Source organism: Rutidosis leptorrhynchoides, chromosome 4, assembly GCF_046630445.1.
Source record: "Rutidosis leptorrhynchoides isolate AG116_Rl617_1_P2 chromosome 4, CSIRO_AGI_Rlap_v1, whole genome shotgun sequence".
Lineage (NCBI taxonomy): Eukaryota > Viridiplantae > Streptophyta > Magnoliopsida > Asterales > Asteraceae > Rutidosis > Rutidosis leptorrhynchoides.
This window is the reverse complement of record NC_092336.1, coordinates 607,400,102-607,418,980: the sequence shown is the minus strand read 5'-3', so window position 1 is coordinate 607,418,980 and position 18,879 is coordinate 607,400,102. Positions and strand designations below refer to the sequence as shown.

At 31.9% G+C, this 18,879-nt stretch overlaps 1 protein-coding gene and 1 long non-coding RNA gene across 5 annotated transcripts; one reads left to right on the top strand and one right to left on the bottom strand.

The window, feature by feature from the left end:
- Positions 1 to 9,059: 9,059 nt before the first annotated feature.
- Positions 9,060 to 12,861, top strand: LOC139904009 (uncharacterized). 4 transcript variants are annotated; one of them, XR_011778626.1, is made up of 7 exons: positions 9,063 to 9,386; positions 9,633 to 9,707; positions 9,783 to 10,411; positions 11,052 to 11,098; positions 11,336 to 11,419; positions 11,984 to 12,159; positions 12,516 to 12,860. It is a non-coding gene; the product is annotated as an uncharacterized lncRNA (long non-coding RNA). The 4 variants fall into 4 exon arrangements; XR_011778625.1 differs by having other exon boundaries at positions 9,060 to 9,386; positions 9,633 to 10,411; positions 12,516 to 12,861; XR_011778627.1 differs by lacking the exon at positions 9,633 to 9,707 and having other exon boundaries at positions 9,066 to 9,386.
- A 291-nt stretch (positions 12,862 to 13,152) lies between these two features.
- LOC139904008 (endo-1,3;1,4-beta-D-glucanase-like) lies at positions 13,153 to 15,562 on the bottom strand. The gene is made up of 7 exons (XM_071885943.1): positions 15,351 to 15,562; positions 15,153 to 15,174; positions 14,882 to 14,999; positions 14,301 to 14,391; positions 14,107 to 14,196; positions 13,696 to 13,796; positions 13,153 to 13,610 (listed from the first exon to the last, which is right to left on the bottom strand). Exons 1-7 carry the CDS (start codon positions 15,556 to 15,558, stop codon positions 13,452 to 13,454), a joined length of 789 nt encoding a protein of 262 aa, XP_071742044.1. The 5' UTR covers positions 15,559 to 15,562; the 3' UTR covers positions 13,153 to 13,451.
- Positions 15,563 to 18,879: the final 3,317 nt, after the last annotated feature.

The window sequence follows — 18,879 nt, the reverse complement described above, 5'->3', positions numbered from 1 at the left end:
AAAATGGTCATCTAGACGTCGTTCTTTCGACTGAAATGACTACCTTTACAAAAACGACTTGTAACTTATTTTTTCGACTATAAACCTATACTTTTTCTTTTTAGATTCATAAAATAGAGTTCAATATGAAATCATAGCAATTTGATTCACTCAAAACGGATTTAAAATGAAGAAGTTATGGGTAAAACAAGATTGGATAATTTTTCTCATTTTAGCTACGTGAAAATTGGTAACAAATCTATTCCAACCATAACTTAATCAACTTGTATTGTATATTATGTAATCTTGAGATACCATAGACACGTATACAATGTTTCGACCTATCATATCGACACATCTATATATATTTCGGAACAACCATAGACACTCTATATGTGAATGTTGGAGTTAGCTATACAGGGTTGAGGTTGATTCCAAAATATATATAGTTTGAGTTGTGATCAATACTGAGATACGTATACACTGGGTCGTGGATTGATTCAAGATAATATTTATCGATTTATTTCTGTACATCTAACTGTGGACAACTAGTTATAGGTTACTAACGAGGACAGCTGACTTAATAAACTTAAAACATCAAAATATATTAAAAGTGTTGTAAATATATTTTGAACATACTTTAATATATATGTATATATTGTTATAGGTTCGTGAATCAACAGTGGCCAAGTCTTACTTCCTGACGAAGTAAAAATCTGTGAAAGTGAGTTATAGTCCCACTTTTAAAATCTAATATTTTTGGGATGAGAATACATGCAGGTTTTATAAATGATTTACAAAATAGACACAAGTACGTGAAACTACATTCTATGGTTGAATTATCGAAATCGAATATGCCCCTTTTTATTAAGTCTGGTAATCTAAGAATTAGGGAACAGACACCCTAATTGACGCGAATCCTAAAGATAGATCTATTGGGCCTAACAAACCCCATCCAAAGTACCGGATGCTTTAGTACTTCGAAATTTATATCATATCCGAAGGGTGTCCCGGAATGATGGGGATATTCTTATATATGCATCTTGTTATTGTCGGTTACCAGGTATTCACCATATGAATGATTTTTATCTCTATGTATGGGATGTGTATTGAAATATGAAATCTTGTGGTCTATTGTTACGATTTGATATATATAGGTTAAACCTATAACTCACCAACATTTTTGTTGACGTTTAAAGCATGTTTATTCTCAGGTGAATATTAAGAGCTTCCGCTGTTGCATACTAAAATAAGGACAAGATTTGGAGTCCATGTTTGTATGATATTGTGTAAAAACTGCATTCAAGAAACTGATTTCGATGTAACATATTTGTATTGTAAACCATTATGTAATGGTCGTGTGTAAACAGGATATTTTAGATTATCATTATTTGATAATCTACGTAAAGATTTTTAAACCTTTATTTATGAAATAAAGGTTATGGTTTGTTTTAAAAATGAATGTAGTCTTTGAAAAACGTCTCATATAAAGGTCAAAACCTCGCAACGAAATCAATTAATATGGAACGTTTTTAATCAATAAGAACGGGACATTTCACCGTCAAACATGATTTGGTCGGGTCGCTACAAACTCAAACCTCTGTTCTTGAACGTTTTTGCCAAATCCTTGAATTCGAATTAAATTTCAAAAAGTGTTAATGCAGTCTTGTTAGGAATCTCATACCTAAACTTTCTGTAAAGTTTCAATCGTCAATTTTTCATATTGAGTTCGAATTTGAAGGTTAAACTTTTATTTTCAAAAGTCAAACATTATGTTCTAAGAAGGTTTTAAAACATATTTCATGAAGGAATCGTGAGCCAAAACGTCCTCAATTGCAAAATCATTATTTTTTTAAGTATATCGCGACAGCACATTAGTTTATTTATTTATTTTTATTTTACTCTTTTCTGTTAATTTAAATTACCACAACCAAATAGTTTCTGTTTAAATTCCAAGCTCTAATCATATAAATAAATCGTTGTTATGATTTTGTTTTGATTTGGTCGAATCACTTTTGAGAAGATGAAGAATAAAATAGAACAGATAGTAATGGATTATATAAATTCTAAGTGAGGTTTAATCAGAAATGGAAGGAACGGATGAATGGTCTTGGGTGTATTGGGTGAGCGATAGGTCTCGGGTTCGAGCCCGGTCTGGGGCTATTTTTTTTAGAAAATCTTTTAAAAAAAGGGTATACCTTTTTCTTTCATTTTTTTTTATTATTATTAGTATTATTATTATTATTATTATTAAGTATTACGAGAATTATTATTATTATTATTGTTATTGTTATTAAGTATTAGTATTATTATTGTTAGTAGTATTATTATTATTATTACTACTAAGTATTATTAATATTATTGTTATTATTATCATTATCATTATTATTACTTTTACCATTATTATGATTATCACAACTATATCATTATCATTAGTAATAAAAAATTACTATTATTATAGTCGTTATTATTATCGGTATTATTATGATTATCATTATTAATAGTATCATTATTTTAAAAATTTATAATTCGTATTTTCATTGAAATTAATATCCTTATTAAAACTATCATTTTATTATCATCAAAACTATCATTATTAACAAATAAATAATTTTGTATATAAAAATATATTTATTACATATACTATAATTAAATTAATATTTCATATAGTTATATATCAGACATATTGATATTACTTATATAAATAATTACACATAACGGAAAATAATATTTTTATATAACAAAATGAATATATGAAATATATATATATATATATATATATATATATATATATATATATATATATTACTAATATAAAAAGGATATATAATAAATTTATATATATATATTTGTTCGATTACAACTATGTATATTAATAAATATACAAATGATATATGTTCGTGAATCCGAGGCCAACCTTGCACTTGTTCAATGCCATTATATGCTTAATTACTACGAAATACAATATTGTGAGTTCATTTGATTCTCTTTTACTCTTTACATTTTTGGGACTGAGAATACATGCGCTGTTTTTATAACTGTTTTATTAAATGTTTTTGAGATATATTTTTGAACTGAGAATACATGAACTGTTTTTTATAAATGATTGACGAAATAGACACAAATATTCAAAACTACATTCTATGATAGAATTATTTGGATTCAGAGGTTCGATTTCTATAAAGTTTATATTATCGACCATCGGTGTGATGATTTTGCATTGCACGCACGCATTAGCTACCGAAATGTTTCAATTTAGTAGTTAGTAACGGTGTGATGATTTTGCATTGCACGTACGGATTAGCTAACGTTTTAGCTGCCCTCGGTGAGATGATTTTGCATTGCACGCACGCATTAGCTACCATTGTAAAATTATTTATGGGGAGATGATTTTGCATTGCACGCACGCATTAGCTCCCGTTATTGAAATTATATTGTATTAACTACCACGGTGAGATGATTTTGCATTGCACGCACGCATTAGCTACCGTTGGTGAGTTGTTTTGAAAAGTTCCGGTGTTCTTCATATGAATGATTTTACAGGAGGAGAAACCTGCACATATTGTTTTCTAAATATGAGTATCTTGTGGTCTATTATATAATTGGAAATGATTGATTATGATAAACTAATGAACTCACCAACCTTTTGGTTGATACTTTAAAGCATGTTTATTCTCAGGTATGAAAGAAATCTTCCGCTGTGTATTTGCTCATTTTAAGGATATTACTTGGAGTCATTCATGGCATATTTCGAAAGACGTTGCATTCGAGTCGTTGAGTTCATCAAGATTATTATTAAGTCAATTATAGTTGGATGTATTATGAAATGGTATGCATGCCGTCACTTTCGATTTAAAGAAAGTTTGTCTTTTAAAAACGAATGCAATGTTTGTAAAATGTATCATTTAGAGGTCAAATACCTCGCGATGTAATCAATTATTGTGAATCGTTCATAATGTATATGAACGGGTCCTTTCACCCTCCCGGGACAAGCATGCTATCCCGGAGAAAGTGCACTGTCGCGGAACAGACACCTCATCCCGGAACAAGCATGCAAGCAAATTGCATGTCACGTCAGCCCACGAATCTAGGAAAGTTTGTTAGGATCTGCTTGATTATTCCCATGAAAAAGACAGGTGCCACGTCACCCCTCGGGATTGGCAAAGTTCGTTACAACCATGAAAGGGACATGTGCCACGTCATCATTTCCTCCTAACATCTATAAATTCATGAACAAGATCGTTTATTACACAACACTGCATGCATTAATGTTACTCTGCCCAAATTAATCACGATAGCATTACTCCAATCGTTAACTCAATTCTGATCAACGCTCCGATCATCATCGGAGCCAATCTTTACTTTAAGATATTAACTTATTCGATTCCGATCGAATAAGGTTAACTCAATCGATTGTTTTACGCCCTTGGAATCCAGATTCCAAATCGGGGTTCGTACAATTATTGGAGTTAAAACATTCGACTCACTTTTTTCCCAAATCAAGCACTCAAACCCGAAATCTATTTATCATAACGATTTTGGTTTGATCATTGATGAGTGGCGGGACTTGAACGTAAGTTTCGGGGACCAAAACTATACTGATATTAATTGCTTTATACACATTTTATAAATATTTTTGGTTGCAACATTGATCTGAAATGCACATCTAAGCTACTTTCTTCAACTTACGATGCTGGCAGTTCAAAGATGACCGTAATATATGGAAAATATAAGTGTAATTTGTTGATAAATGCAAATTATGTTAATCCATTTTAGTCTTATCTCCCTCACACGAATTTCGATTTAGTTGATTAAAAAGTTCAAACGTTTGTTAATTCACATAGCTACGTATTTTATTACTTAGTCAAATTCAAAAGGGCCGACGATCTCTCCCTACCCTACATAAGATCCACCCGTGATGTTGATACATAAGGTTTGGAAAAAGTATAAAATCAACTACCGTTCTATACTACGTACAATAGTTCTTTTAGTAAAATATTCGTCCTCTTCGAATACGGAGTAGTATTTTGAGAAAGTTTATGTTGAATACTCAAGGTATAACCATAGTATGACACTGAAGACTAAGGACTAAATATGTATGTATATCATAGTTTTTCATGAAATATCTTGATTTTGATAACTGGGAAAAAATGTTGGTTTTAAAGTCAATCTAGTTTTAAAATCAATGTTTCATTTTCATGGAATAATAAGTGGCATATACTTTTATTAAATGGCACTAAATGTGTACAACTACTTTAATAAACTGGTAGCTAGATTTGAATTGTATGGATAAACAAAAAACATCAAACATCTAACCAAACGAAATACTAATAATATTGATATATAAATACTACTCCACTCTGTAGGTCTCACAATTTTCACAAGTGTTGTCTAAATGTCATTATACTGTCATATTTTCACATTAAACACGTATAACAAGTTAATGAAGGGGATCTAAAAGAAGTGAAACCGACCCGACCTGACCGACCCTTCACCAGCCGATCTCATTGTTAGGGTGTAAACTAAAGTCTCACATCAGTCATGGGACAAAACAAATGTATGTATATAAGTCTAAGGGAAAGTCATTCCATCACCAATTGGTTTTAGAATAAGGATAAACTCTTGGGCTTATATTGCAGGACATTGTGTTTGGGTTATGCGATCCTTACAGAGCTAGGCTATAGCCCCGATGTGATGACCCGGAAATTTCGACTAAATTTAAACTTAATCTTAAATGATTAATGACTTCGACACGATAAGCAAAGCCTATGAAGTTGAATCTCAAAATTTTGAACTATTCAATTACCCTTCGGTTGTTCTCAACGATTCGCGAACCATTATATGTAAACAGATACATATATATACTATAACTTGAAAACGTAACAAAGTTTTAATTGCATGATACCGTACATTAAACTTATTGGTTTATATATCTATTTGAATATATATGATTTCAAGTTATTTAGTAAACGATAGTAACATTCGATTATTGATTCGATTGATATTTAGATAAGTTAACTAAAGCGTTTAAGATGAACCAGTTAAACACTAATTTGTTACAGTGTTTTCAAATTGCCACATTACTCAAAATGCTACAGTGTTTTCGAAAATCACTATTTGCTACAGTGAAATTGACTTTGCTACAGTGAATTGCTACAGTAAAACGCTATTATAAAAATGTATTTTAACAAATAGCGAGACGATGATTTATAGAAGTAAATGACCAAAACACTCGAAAGTTTAAGATACACTTTGAGTGATATAATTAAGGGATAATTTAAGGCTATTGATAAGGCTAAAAAGGAACATATATTTCATAGCATTATCCCCCAAGAAAGACAGGATTTTAGTTGTAATTGTTCCATATTCAAGTAATATTCGTTTATATTTAATAAGTGCGAAGACAAAAGGCGAAAACGAAGAATTGAAGACGGAAAGGTCCAAAATGCTCAAATGTACAAGATACAATTAAAAAGGTTCAAATTATTGATGAAGAACGTCTAAAAATGACAAGAGTACAAGTTGCGGAACGCAAAGTACACGATATAAAATAGTACGCAAGGACGTCTGAAAATCCGGAACCGGGACCCGAGTCAAGAAGAAACGCCCGACGCAACGGACCAAAAATATCTAGTCTACTATGCACAAGAATAAAATATAATATATAAATAATTATATTAATTATTTATATATTTATATTTATTTTATATTATGTCGACAAGCTAGGAGCCAAAACAATGTGAGCTGTCCCTGGTCCTCATGCGAGTCGCATGGCCAGAAGGCCATTTCCATGCGAGTCGCATGACTCCAGATTTCAGGCCAAGTGCTATAAATTTTCGAGTTTTGGCTAGATAAATCACACACACATATATATTATTTTTACTCCGTATTTATTTATTTTATTATTATTATTATTATTATTATTATTAATAATAAGATTATTATTAATCTTATTATTTTTATTATTAGTGTTATTATTTTTGCGATACAAAAATAATAATGTACATAAAATATTACGACGGAGTGCTGTCCAAGTAATTTTTCAAAACGAGTTTCCGAGAAAGCTAGAGCTAAGGAAAATATGGGTTATTGCCAAGGAGGTTATGGGTAATATTCGGGGGTATTTTTGTGAATCAAACCTCGTGCTTATTATCTCCAATGCGTCTACGTGCTTTCCTGCAATATTGTATATCAATATTAAACTGTGAGTTTCATATGATCCCTTTTTCAAATTATATTTTTGGGCTGAGAATACATGCGCAGTTTTATAAACTGTTTTACTAAATAGATACAAATACTAAAACTGATTTTGTGTGAGTTTCATATGATCCCTTTTACTCCCTACATTTTTGGGCTGAGAATACATGAAAATGCTTTATTAACCGATATACAATATTTATATGCGTGAGTTTCATTTACTCCCCTTTTACTCTTTACACTTTTGGGCTGAGAATACATGCAAATGCTTTATTAAATGTTTTACAATATTTATATGCGTGAGTTTCATTTGCTCCCTTTTTAAATGATTTTGCAATATATATTTTTGGGCTGAGAATACATGTACTTTATTTTAAAAACAATGGACACAAGTACATACTAAATTCTATACTGAGTTTGAACCAAAAATCCCTTAGCTTTGGTAACTAGTAACTGCCGGTTATAAGAACTGGTGGGCGCGAGTAGTAGTATATGGATCCATAGGGCTTGACATCCCCGTCTGTTCCAGGTATAGAAAGAAACTCTAGCCTGAACTATAAAACAGACGTATGCTATTTGAAGTTAGTACACGTTGGATTGCGTGTATTGTACATGTTGGTTGCATGTTAAACGAGGGGTACTTATTATATACGTTAAAGTTTGGTTACCAGGGTGCTCAACTTCGTAGAATATTTTGATAAACGTTTCGGATGAAACAACTGAAATCTTGTGATCCCCCTTTTATGTAAAACCTATTGATAAACGTTTTGAATAAAACAACTGAACTTTTGTAATCCACATTGATATACGGATTATGTGTAATATTAAAACTATGAACTCACCAACCTTTGTGTTGACACTTGAAGCATGTTTATTCTCAGGTTGCCTAGAAGTCTTCCGCTGTTTGCTTATATGTTAGACAAGCTATGTGCATGGAGTCATACATGGCATATTTTTCAAGGAAACGTTGCATTCACCAAATCATCACCATGTATCTTATTTTGACTGTACTGTCAACGGAAGTACTATTGTAAACTATTATTTACAGTGATTGTCTATATGTAGAAATCATCAGATGTTGAAAACCTTTGATTTAAATATTCATTTATGGTGTGCCTTTTCAAAAGAATGCAATGTTTACAAAATGTATCATATAGAGGTCAAATACCTCGCAATGAAATCAATGAATGACGTATTGTCCATATGGATTTGGAGCGATCGTCACAGTCGATGTAGTGGACGGCGTAGTAGGGCGCACCCATGAGTGCACGGTGTGACGTGGCGCACCCCTCGGTGCTGTCAGCGATGAGTGGACCCAGCTATCGTTCGAGAGGACCCTGGCACGATGAGTTGATCCTGGAAGCCTTGTATCGAAATCTCCCTGCCCTTCCACCAGGTTGAGAGTTCCGAGTTGGCGGCGGTAAAGGTTGGATCTAGACTATCCTTGGAGGGGAGGCCCAGATGACTTGGGTTTGAGGGGAGGTTTGTTAGGGTGCAAACCAAAGTACTACATCGGTCATGGGACAAAACAAATAAGAATAGACTCTTGGGCTTATATTGCAGGACATTGTGTTTGGGCTATGCGATCCTTACACCCATGGCCAACACAAAGAGGAAACAATACCAAATATAAAATTGAATAACTGAAAAAGAATACTACGGAGTAGTAGAGATCTGAAACAAAATACAAAAACAATGGAATCAAATACAAAAACAAGAATACACATGAAATATCATTGAAATTTGCCAGAATTTATAAGCAAACAATGTAGAACAGCGGAAACAGCACTTTAAAACTGTTTTTTTTAAAGGGACACAATCCCTTCCTCACATAAATCATGGTGTTTAAATCCATGTGTCAGACCCACAATCCTAGACTCCATCCAATCGCCACATGTCTTCATTCTCTGATTTTCTAATTTTTTTTTTATTTTAAAAACCAACTAAAATTACGAATTATCCTCCGTTCCACAATTTTTTTCACCGAACCCTCTCCATTCTTTTCATCTCCTTCATCCTCCTTTCTGCTATTATCGCCGAACACGGTTTCCCAAGGAGTGATAAACCTTAAATTACTGCACGCTTATTCAATTAGTACCCATTCTTGGTAGTTACAACCACACCGTTACCATCTCCGTCGCAACCACGTCGCCTTATCCCCGGTTGTAATCCAATCTGTCACATCCACCGTTGTTGTTTCCACCGTCGTGGTAAGTGAATTCTCTTTTGTTACGATTTTGTAAAAGTTAGGGTTTTAAGATTTGCCGATCAAAATGACGGACGAATGTTTAACAGATTTTGTAAAAGTTAGGGTTTCAAGATTTGGATCAACAGATTTGTTCGTTATTTAATATGCTGAATTGAGAAAATCATTTTTATATTTATGTTAAGCTTTTTTCTTAACATTTGGTTTAATTTATGTGGTTGGATATTCCTTTATATTTGATTCATTGTAGGTCGTCTGAGTTTTTGTTCAGCAATTGGGAATAGACTTCTCTAATATGTTGTTCATCCAGCGATTTCTCCAATTTGTAATTATATTTGATTCTTTTATTTTTTTCTTACAATTTTTGATTTTACTTAATATTGAGATTTATTTTTTCTAGGGTTTGGTGATTTCCTGATATGAGGAATGAATAGAACAGTCACAAGAGCTGCTTGATTTCTTTATATGTAGTGTTGAGGTATATATTTGAGTTATCATTTGTATCAATAGATCTTAAGAACCATGTGTGTGTAGGCTCTATTTTATTTTTTTCAAAGTCTGTTAGACTCTGCTGATGGAATCCCAATTGTTGGTGCTTGACATTTGGTACAAGTATATGTGTAATATGAATGCCATTTGTGGTGGGATCTGAAATAATTGGCTGTTTCATTTCACAATGTCTTTGAAGTAAATTTTGAATCATAGATTGACTGATTTGTTGGTACATGTGTATGTTATTCATTTACATGTACATGGTATCTTTACCCATTTACTGATTTACATACTAATTAATGAGACTAAGTCAGGTACAGGTACATGGTATCTTTACCCATTTACATACTAATAGATGTTAAAGGTATATAAAACAAAGGTGGCTATCTTTACCCATTTATAGAATGATATGTTAAAGATATACAAGAAATGGGCTATCCTTACCCATTTACACAGTGATAGATGGATCTGAATTGCGCATTCTCTCCAAGTTGGTGTCTCGGTACTGTTACTACGAATATTGGCGATATAGCAAAGGTATGTATACAACAACAAATGTACATTGTCCCCATTTTCGTAGGTATGATTAGATTTGGATTTCGTATTATCTTAAAAAAAGTGTTGTAACATTTGTGATTTTCATAACTTGGTTTATATTATTTCATTATCACTATTTAGAACTTAAGATTTTTAAGAGTTATAATATAGTGTGGTTTATATTACTAATTATTTTTAATTTCTGATGTTACTTGCACCTTTTTTATTTTTATATACACTAATTGGTTTGCTCCTTACAATTAAAGAAATACTCTGTATTTTTGCTCTTTATGAAACACCAGTTTTTTTTTTTTTTTTTTTTTTTTTTTTTTTTTTGCTGATTTTTTATGGCTTATATTTAAATGGAAGTTGTGCATTTGTTCATGGGTTTCTGTTAAGTAAAAAAAATTAGAGGTTGAACATAATGGTGTGTGTAAGATTGTCCACAAATGTGACATATTCATGATTGGTTATATAAAAAAGGTGCAATTAAACTATTGATGACTTTCTATGTAATTAGTTAATAGGGATGATATGTGTATCTCCAGGTTTTAAATTTTGCTCTGTTACACGATAAGTTGCATCATAACATTGAAATCTAAATGGAATGGGGAAATAATTTCGAATAGCCTAATTGCAGGTTGGTAGCGATGCTCACTCAGAAAGATCCGTACCTACAACTACAAGGTATATATTTATTACAACGTGACACTATATTATTTTTATAATAGGTGTAAATTTTGAACCATTTGGTAATTAATGGGTTCATTTGGGTCAAATGAGTTGAAAGTAAAAGTGGCACTCTAATGCTCATAAATATTATATTACTATTTATAACTTGTCATCTATTTATACATTTTCTCTACCCTATATTCGTGTTAATTTGTCAATAACACATTGTGTACATTGTAATTTATGTATCAGGACAATAGGGTTACTGACCACAGATTAAAAATGAACTTCGAGCTCACTTCATTTCTTGACGGTGATATAGACACACCTATTCAGGTACCATTACTTGTATGATTTCCATCCACACCACACACCGATGAGCATATCCGGATGTAAACTGTCAAATAACCCATTTACATATATGTGAAAATGGAGGTGGCAATTGTAACCCATTCACCAAAGATGTAAATTAGAGGTGGCTATTTTAACCAACAGCAATTGTTGGTTAAAAGTGCTACCTCTTTTCAAACCCATTAACTTATATGTGGGTCTATTTGGGTAGTTTATAATCTCAACGGGTCAAATCAAAATAGCTGTAAAATGGCTAACGAGTCAAATAACCAAATTAGTTGAATGGTTCAAAATATTCCAGTGTCTATTTCTTAAAGCTTACACCTTCTAAATCATTATTTTATTAAAAGAAAAAATTATTCGTCTGATTCTATTAGTTTTAATAAAATTTAGGGTTTTTTTTGTTGACTCTGCTAAATACAGCAAGTTAAAGTATCCAATTTTTTTTGGATAAAAGGGTTTGACTCATTAATATGTAATTGTGTATAATTGGTCTTTGAAATACATGCTAATGTTGTTTACTAATTTAATTCTATCATTATAATGCAGGTATAGAACCAGTCACATAAATGTTAGTAAATCGTGTATTACACGAGATCGAGAAGATACTACAAGGCAATACTTTGTAGGTTCTTTGCGATATTTGGAGATCGGGTGGTCTTCCGTGTGAGAAATCTGAGCATCAAAGACATGTTTTTTTTGCAGCTGTTGATCTTGAATATCAGGTCATTAATTACATACATATTTTGTTGACGAAAGGGGTATAGAGTCATTTGGGTGGCAATTTTCCCCAATTAACATATGAAACGGTCAATTTAGGTCAATGTTTTTTTATTACAGTCAAATTGAAAAGATATGCAAACAAAAGGAACATAACACTGAGTTGAAAGTTACTCTAAGTAGTATTAAAATTAATATTATTTCCTACCATTTCTTTATATAAAAAACTTTTATGATTTTTGAATTTGAAATATGGGTAATTACTTTCTAATTTATTTAACATTGTGTTCAAACTTTCGTTTAAAGGACGGGCTCATAAAACTATTAACACACATACACTTACTTTTAATGTTATTTGCAGGGTTATAAATTTGTAAAAAACGAACAAGGAAATCTGGACCAGTACTTTGAAAATGTAGTATTCAAGGTTGAAAACCTACTAACTTCAAGTAACGCAATAGCTTATAGCTGGAAGACATGGCGGTCCTTTTATCTATAAATACATTCCTTTTTAGTCTAGCATAGTAGTTGTTAGTGATGTTAGTGTTTTATCTCTTATGCCATTAACTATGTTACTTTATTTGTTCTAATTTCATTTTGAGGTAGTACCATCATTTGTTTGTGGGTTGTTGAGTATACCAAATTGTTATGGAGTGAATTTAAGGATATGTGATGGTATTATTTCAGTAAGTCAAACATGCATGCATATGATATTTGGAGATTTGGCTATTAATATCCAGTTAATGATCAAAATGTTGCATAAAATAGTGGTACGATCATACATATATATAGTTACTACTTATTCTGTTACTACCAATCTTATACTTAGTCTTTATAGGGCCCTCCGTGCAACGCACGAGCTCTTTAAGGCTAGTAAGGATATAAGGGATATAATGCTACTATAAAAAATTAAAACACACACATAGAGGATTAGAAATTCATATGGATTCACATTATGCACACTTTTGTAGGTGAAGTCTCCTTATTTGAACTTATTATTATCACACCCAGTTTATATGTTAAAAAAAACAGATTACACGTAACCCAAATCATTTCACCAAATAAAACTAGTCACATCAATTCATAAATGATAACAGATGAAGTCGCTTGATATGAGCCTGAAATTATCTTATAGCATCTTCAAAATCAAGAATATAAACTCAACCTTGGATAAGCTAAATAACTAATTATTTGCACAAAGAATTGAACATGTGACATAGCATCTTCAAACACAACTTTATAGTTCTAATGAGGCTTTCATACGTCTTTATCGCTCTGTTGTTTCATGATTTGCGCTTTAGAGGGCCGAATGAGTCGTCTTAAAGCACTTACCAAACCAATCCAAAAGATCCTGATGTGCCTCTTGTGCATATTTCGTAGATGTAATGTCTTCATCTCTATATCGGACAGTCCAACCATGAGATACACCTGGATATATTTTCACAAAATGATCAACCTACAATAAAATGATTATATGTGTAACGGGTCAAAATAAGTTCAAGTTGAAACGGGTCAAGTTGGGTTGACCCACAAACACTTACCTCAGGTTTGGCTTGCAACGCAGCCTTAAACTGTTTAACAACTTCCGGAGGAGATATTCTATCAATCTCTGCCCCTAGTACTGCAACTGGAACCTTAACACCTAATACGTTATATCAACCACACAAATTCTCAAGTTTGCTAGGAGATTTTAATTACAAAATTTGAAAAATTAAAGAGAAAAGCAAATTCTAAGAGGACCCACATTGCGATACAACGTATAAACTAATATGAATTCATCCAATTTCTTACTAAACTGATAGCTAGATTGAATTGAATCATAGTATAAAAGAAACAGACGATACTCTACAACAAAAAACAAACTTTTTGACAATCAATACGAGATATTATTAGAAAATTGATCAAATGTTAACCCCTTTTAAAAAACGGAGGGATTATGATGGAAATTGTACCCTTGATATCATCTAAAGTGACAAAAGTAGGATGCAAGAGTGCAGCAGCTTCTATATCAGCATCCTTTGCGAGCTCTACAACGACCTTGGCTGTTACAGACATTTGTTGCAATTAAATCAGTCACTTATGATTGAATTAATATTATTATAAACCATGAAAAATTAATAAACTCGTCACAAACTAGTGATCTTACCACCCCAACAAAAACCTGCAGCGCCAATTTTAGATATACCCTTTTCTTTGAGAGCCTGAACAACCCGTTTTGCTAATTCAACTGCAGGTTTCTACAGAAATAATAAAATACATAATTTCTTAACTTTAACATGAAGATCCAGGCACATTTTAAGGACTAATATCATATCAAGCAGAAAACGAAATGTTATAGCATCTATGAACTATCTATCTATTAACCATACTTTCTTTATTTGTTTAATGTATATAAATGTATCACGTATATTGATAGCCCAGTGGTTGGGGCCCTGAGTTCCTTGCAAGAGGTCTCAGGTTCGAATCCCGTCTGGGACGAATATTTAGTGGTGGCCAGGGAAGGGTTGGAAACAACCAGGGAGTAATCCTGCTGGGCTGCGTACATCAAAGTATGGGGTCGGATTACACGCCCTCCCGGGTAGCCCGAACAGGGAAAAACTTCTACCTTTCACCTTTTAAATGTATCACCTATATATCTTCTATAAGTTAAGAACATGTAACCATGAAAGTCACACTTTACGTATTTCTCATTCGAATAAATAACATGTTAATTAGGAGATTACGAACCGTGGGATGAATTTTAATCCAATCTGGTAAATGAGTTTTAGGAATAAAAGGATGACCATCAAAAAAATCAGGAACAACTACATAATATCCAGCAGATGCAATTTTGTCTGCAAGTATCCTGCAATGTCAAATATAACACCATAAATTAATTTATTTTTTTCAAAAAAGAGAATATCATACATATGTCATATTGTGATTTATATTGTCCATACAACAAACTAACTGCCATTTTGCATAAATTATTTTATGAAATTGTTGTTACATGGCATACCTCAATTTTGGAGCTTCATAACCTGCCCAAAAGACCAAATAAACTTATAAGCTAATAATAATAATAATAAGCATAATAAATTCAAGAGCATTTTAACATAAGAAGTATAAGAAAATTATTAATTAGCTAACCCAAACACCCAAAATGGTTAAGAGTTAAAATAAATAAGTAGAACATAGTTGGAAAGTGAATAAATACCATAAACATCAGAAGCAAGAATAACAGATACTTTTGAATCATTGTTGCCGGATATATATGAATTCAAGGAGGCAATCTGCACAACCTCGCCGGATTCACTGCCGGAGGAGGCTGCCGCAGGTGGGTTGTCACAGCAGGCTGGGCCAGACATATGAAAGATACTGGTGTAGTTTGTGGAGCAAGTTTTTGGGTCAATAGTCAATACCATCCGGTGTTTTTGTCAAGTTAAAAGTTTGGACTTATCGTGCAATTTGATGCCCTAAAGTTCCATAGATCTTCCTAATCTGGTACCTGAAGTTCCATAAATGTTCAGAAAAAGTCCATGATACAAATACCCTAAAATTACCCGCAAAAAATAATAAAAACCGAATGAAGGGGAAGATAAAATAAATTACAAAAACTGTTATGTTGTGCGAGTTATATAAAGGGGTTTTTGTAGGGTTTTGCGACAATTTATTCAAGACTATTTTATCCAAACCCAACGTATCTAAAAAATGGGTTCTTTGAAGAATGAAACAGAGCATAAAAATGGTGAAGAAGGTGAACAAGAGTCAATATTAATGAAGCGGAACCAGAAAATTTGTATGTTCCCAATTAGATATCATCAACTTTGGGAGATGTATAAGAAGAAAATATTTGGGCTGGTAATAATATTTTGTTAATATAATTTTAATTTAATAACTTAGGCTCTGTTTTTATTGCTTTTGATTATGGTAAGTTCAATTAATTGTTGATATTTTGTTGTTTCTGTTTGATATATTTGATATGATGAATATCTATGCATTTTATTAAAATCCTAAAATTAGAATCACGGTTTTGGTCTTCATTATCCAAATTTTAGGTTAAAACCGTCGTTGCCCTATTCCTCACCATCTTCTACATCGTCATCCTCCACCGAAGCTTCGAACGATTTTTATATATCTGTTGTCTCTAATTTTTGGCAGGTATTTTTATCAACAACTCTTCTCTATTGCGAATCTCTTCCCTAAATCAAAACATGTGATTTGTCAGGTATGTTCATGTTTTAAATCGTAATCGTATCTGTACGAAACTATGAACACACAAAGAAATTACACCAAACCTTGAAAATTATATGATTAAAACCAAAATTACAGAAGTAGAATCAATAACAAAATGTAGAAAAGAACAGCTCTAAGATCTAGCAGACTAAAACAATCTCTCAAAAGAACACTAAGTATCAAGATGATACTTCTCAAATCAACCGATTTTATGAACTAGGGTTTGGAGATTAAACGAGAGAAAACAGAAGATGAACAAAAGAGCTGTGTGTGAATTAATGAAAAGAAACCAGAAAAGGTGTGTATATATATATATATATATATATATATATATATATATATATATCCACATATTGCACTTTGGTCCTTGCAGCATATAGACTTCACAAAATGATCCCTCAAGTCTTCAATATCACCATTCAGCAACATAACTCTTTAAATCATTAAAAATAAAAAACCTACAAGATAAAACAAATATAAGAATAAAATACAAATATAGAAAAACAAAACATTTCAGAATAAGATTGAATATATATGTATAAATTTAACATTCCCCCTCAATCTTATTCTGAAAATAATCCAATAATTCCAATCTTTGAGAAAGAAAATGATGTTGAGCCTTGCATAATCCTTTAGTGAAAACATCTGCAATTTGATCTTTTGAATCAACATATTCCAACCTTAAAAGTCCAGAAAGATTTTTTTCTCTAACAATATGAACATCAGTTTCAAAATGTTTTTATCTTTCATGAAATACAGGATTAGCAGCAAAAAGAATAGCAGATTTATTATCACAATATAGATGAACAGGTAACAGGTTATGAATGCCAAAATCATCAAGAAGTTTAAGAACAAATATAATTTCACAAGTAGTAGCAGCTAATGATCTATATTCAGATTCAGTTGAAGATCTAGAAACAGTAGGCTGTTTTTTACTTTTCCAAGACACAAGAGAACCACACAAAAACAAACAGAAACCTGAAACAGACCTTCTAGTACTTAAACATTTTCCCCAATCTGCATCTGAATATGCAACAAGATTAAACATATCATCAGCTTTTTTTTTATACATACTCCTTTTCCAGGAGATCCCTTAAGATACCTTAAAACCCTTAAGGCAGCCTTAACATGTGATTGTAAAGGAGCATGCATATGTTGACTTAAGGTTTGAACAGAATAAGATATGTCAGGTCTGGTATGTGTAAGATAAATAAGTTTTCCAATTAATTTTTGAAATTCAGTAATGTTTTCCAAAAAATCATCACCTTTTGATGCTTCAGAAGCTAAAACTGAATTAACTTCCAAAGGTGTATCAATAGGTTTGCAAGCAGACATACCAAACTCATCCAACAAATCCAAAAAATATTTTCTTTGTGACATGCACAAACCTTCTTATTAGAATCAATACCTTTATCACAATCAAAAATATACAAGCCCCCTACTTCATTACCAATCCCTACAACCTTCTTTAGATTCAAATCCTGAATAAAACAGTTATTACTAGTGAAACCAATGAACATAGGATAATCTTTTGAAAGCTTATTTACAGACAGCAAGTTAACACAGTATACAGGAATCACAAGAACATCTTTTAGCACACAATTATTAGTTAAGTGAAGGTTACCAATTTTTGTAATTTTAGCAAGAGTACCATTTGGATGACCTACAGTCATATTTAATTTTGACACATCAAAAACATTGACTAAACCTTCACTTGAACATGTCATATGTCTAGTTGCTCCATAATCAATAATCCATTTCTTATTAAAATCATTGTTACTAGAACCATTTTGTTTAAAAAATGTATCAAACTTTGAGTTAAACACAATATTAAAATTTAAAAAAGTACCTGCCATATTGGCATGTACATTTCCTTGTGTAGATTGATCATGCAATAAACTCATAAGCTGTGAAATTTGCTCAGAAGAGAAAGGATGAGAACTGTTATCACTAGTATTCACAGCAGGCACAAAATTATGACTAACAGCAGACTTAGTATCATTCCTTTTAACCCAACCAGGAGGATAACCAACAATTTCATAACATCTTTCAATAGTATGACATAATCTTTTACATTTAGTACACTTAAGATTAGGATTAGGTCCATTACCAATTCTCCTTTTGTTATCAAAAGTCTTGGATACTAAGAAAGCAGAATTTTGATTTTTAACAGAACCAGGACTACTAGTTTGAGAAGAGGTTCTATGAGACTCTTCTCTTTAAACAATAGCAAAAGCAGTTTTAACACTAGGAAGAGGATCAATTAACAAAATATTACTTCTCACAGAAGAATAAGACTCATCTAAACCCATTAAGAACTGCATTAGCTTAATTAAATCATTATGAGTCTTAAATTCTTTATTAGCTTCACAAACACATGTGGGTAGTTTAACAAGAGCATCAAACTGTTTCCATAAAGCATTTAACTTATGATAATAATCAGATACAGTAGAGTTACCCTGTGTTAATGAATTAAGTTTTTGATGCAGATTAAAAGTAACAGAACCATC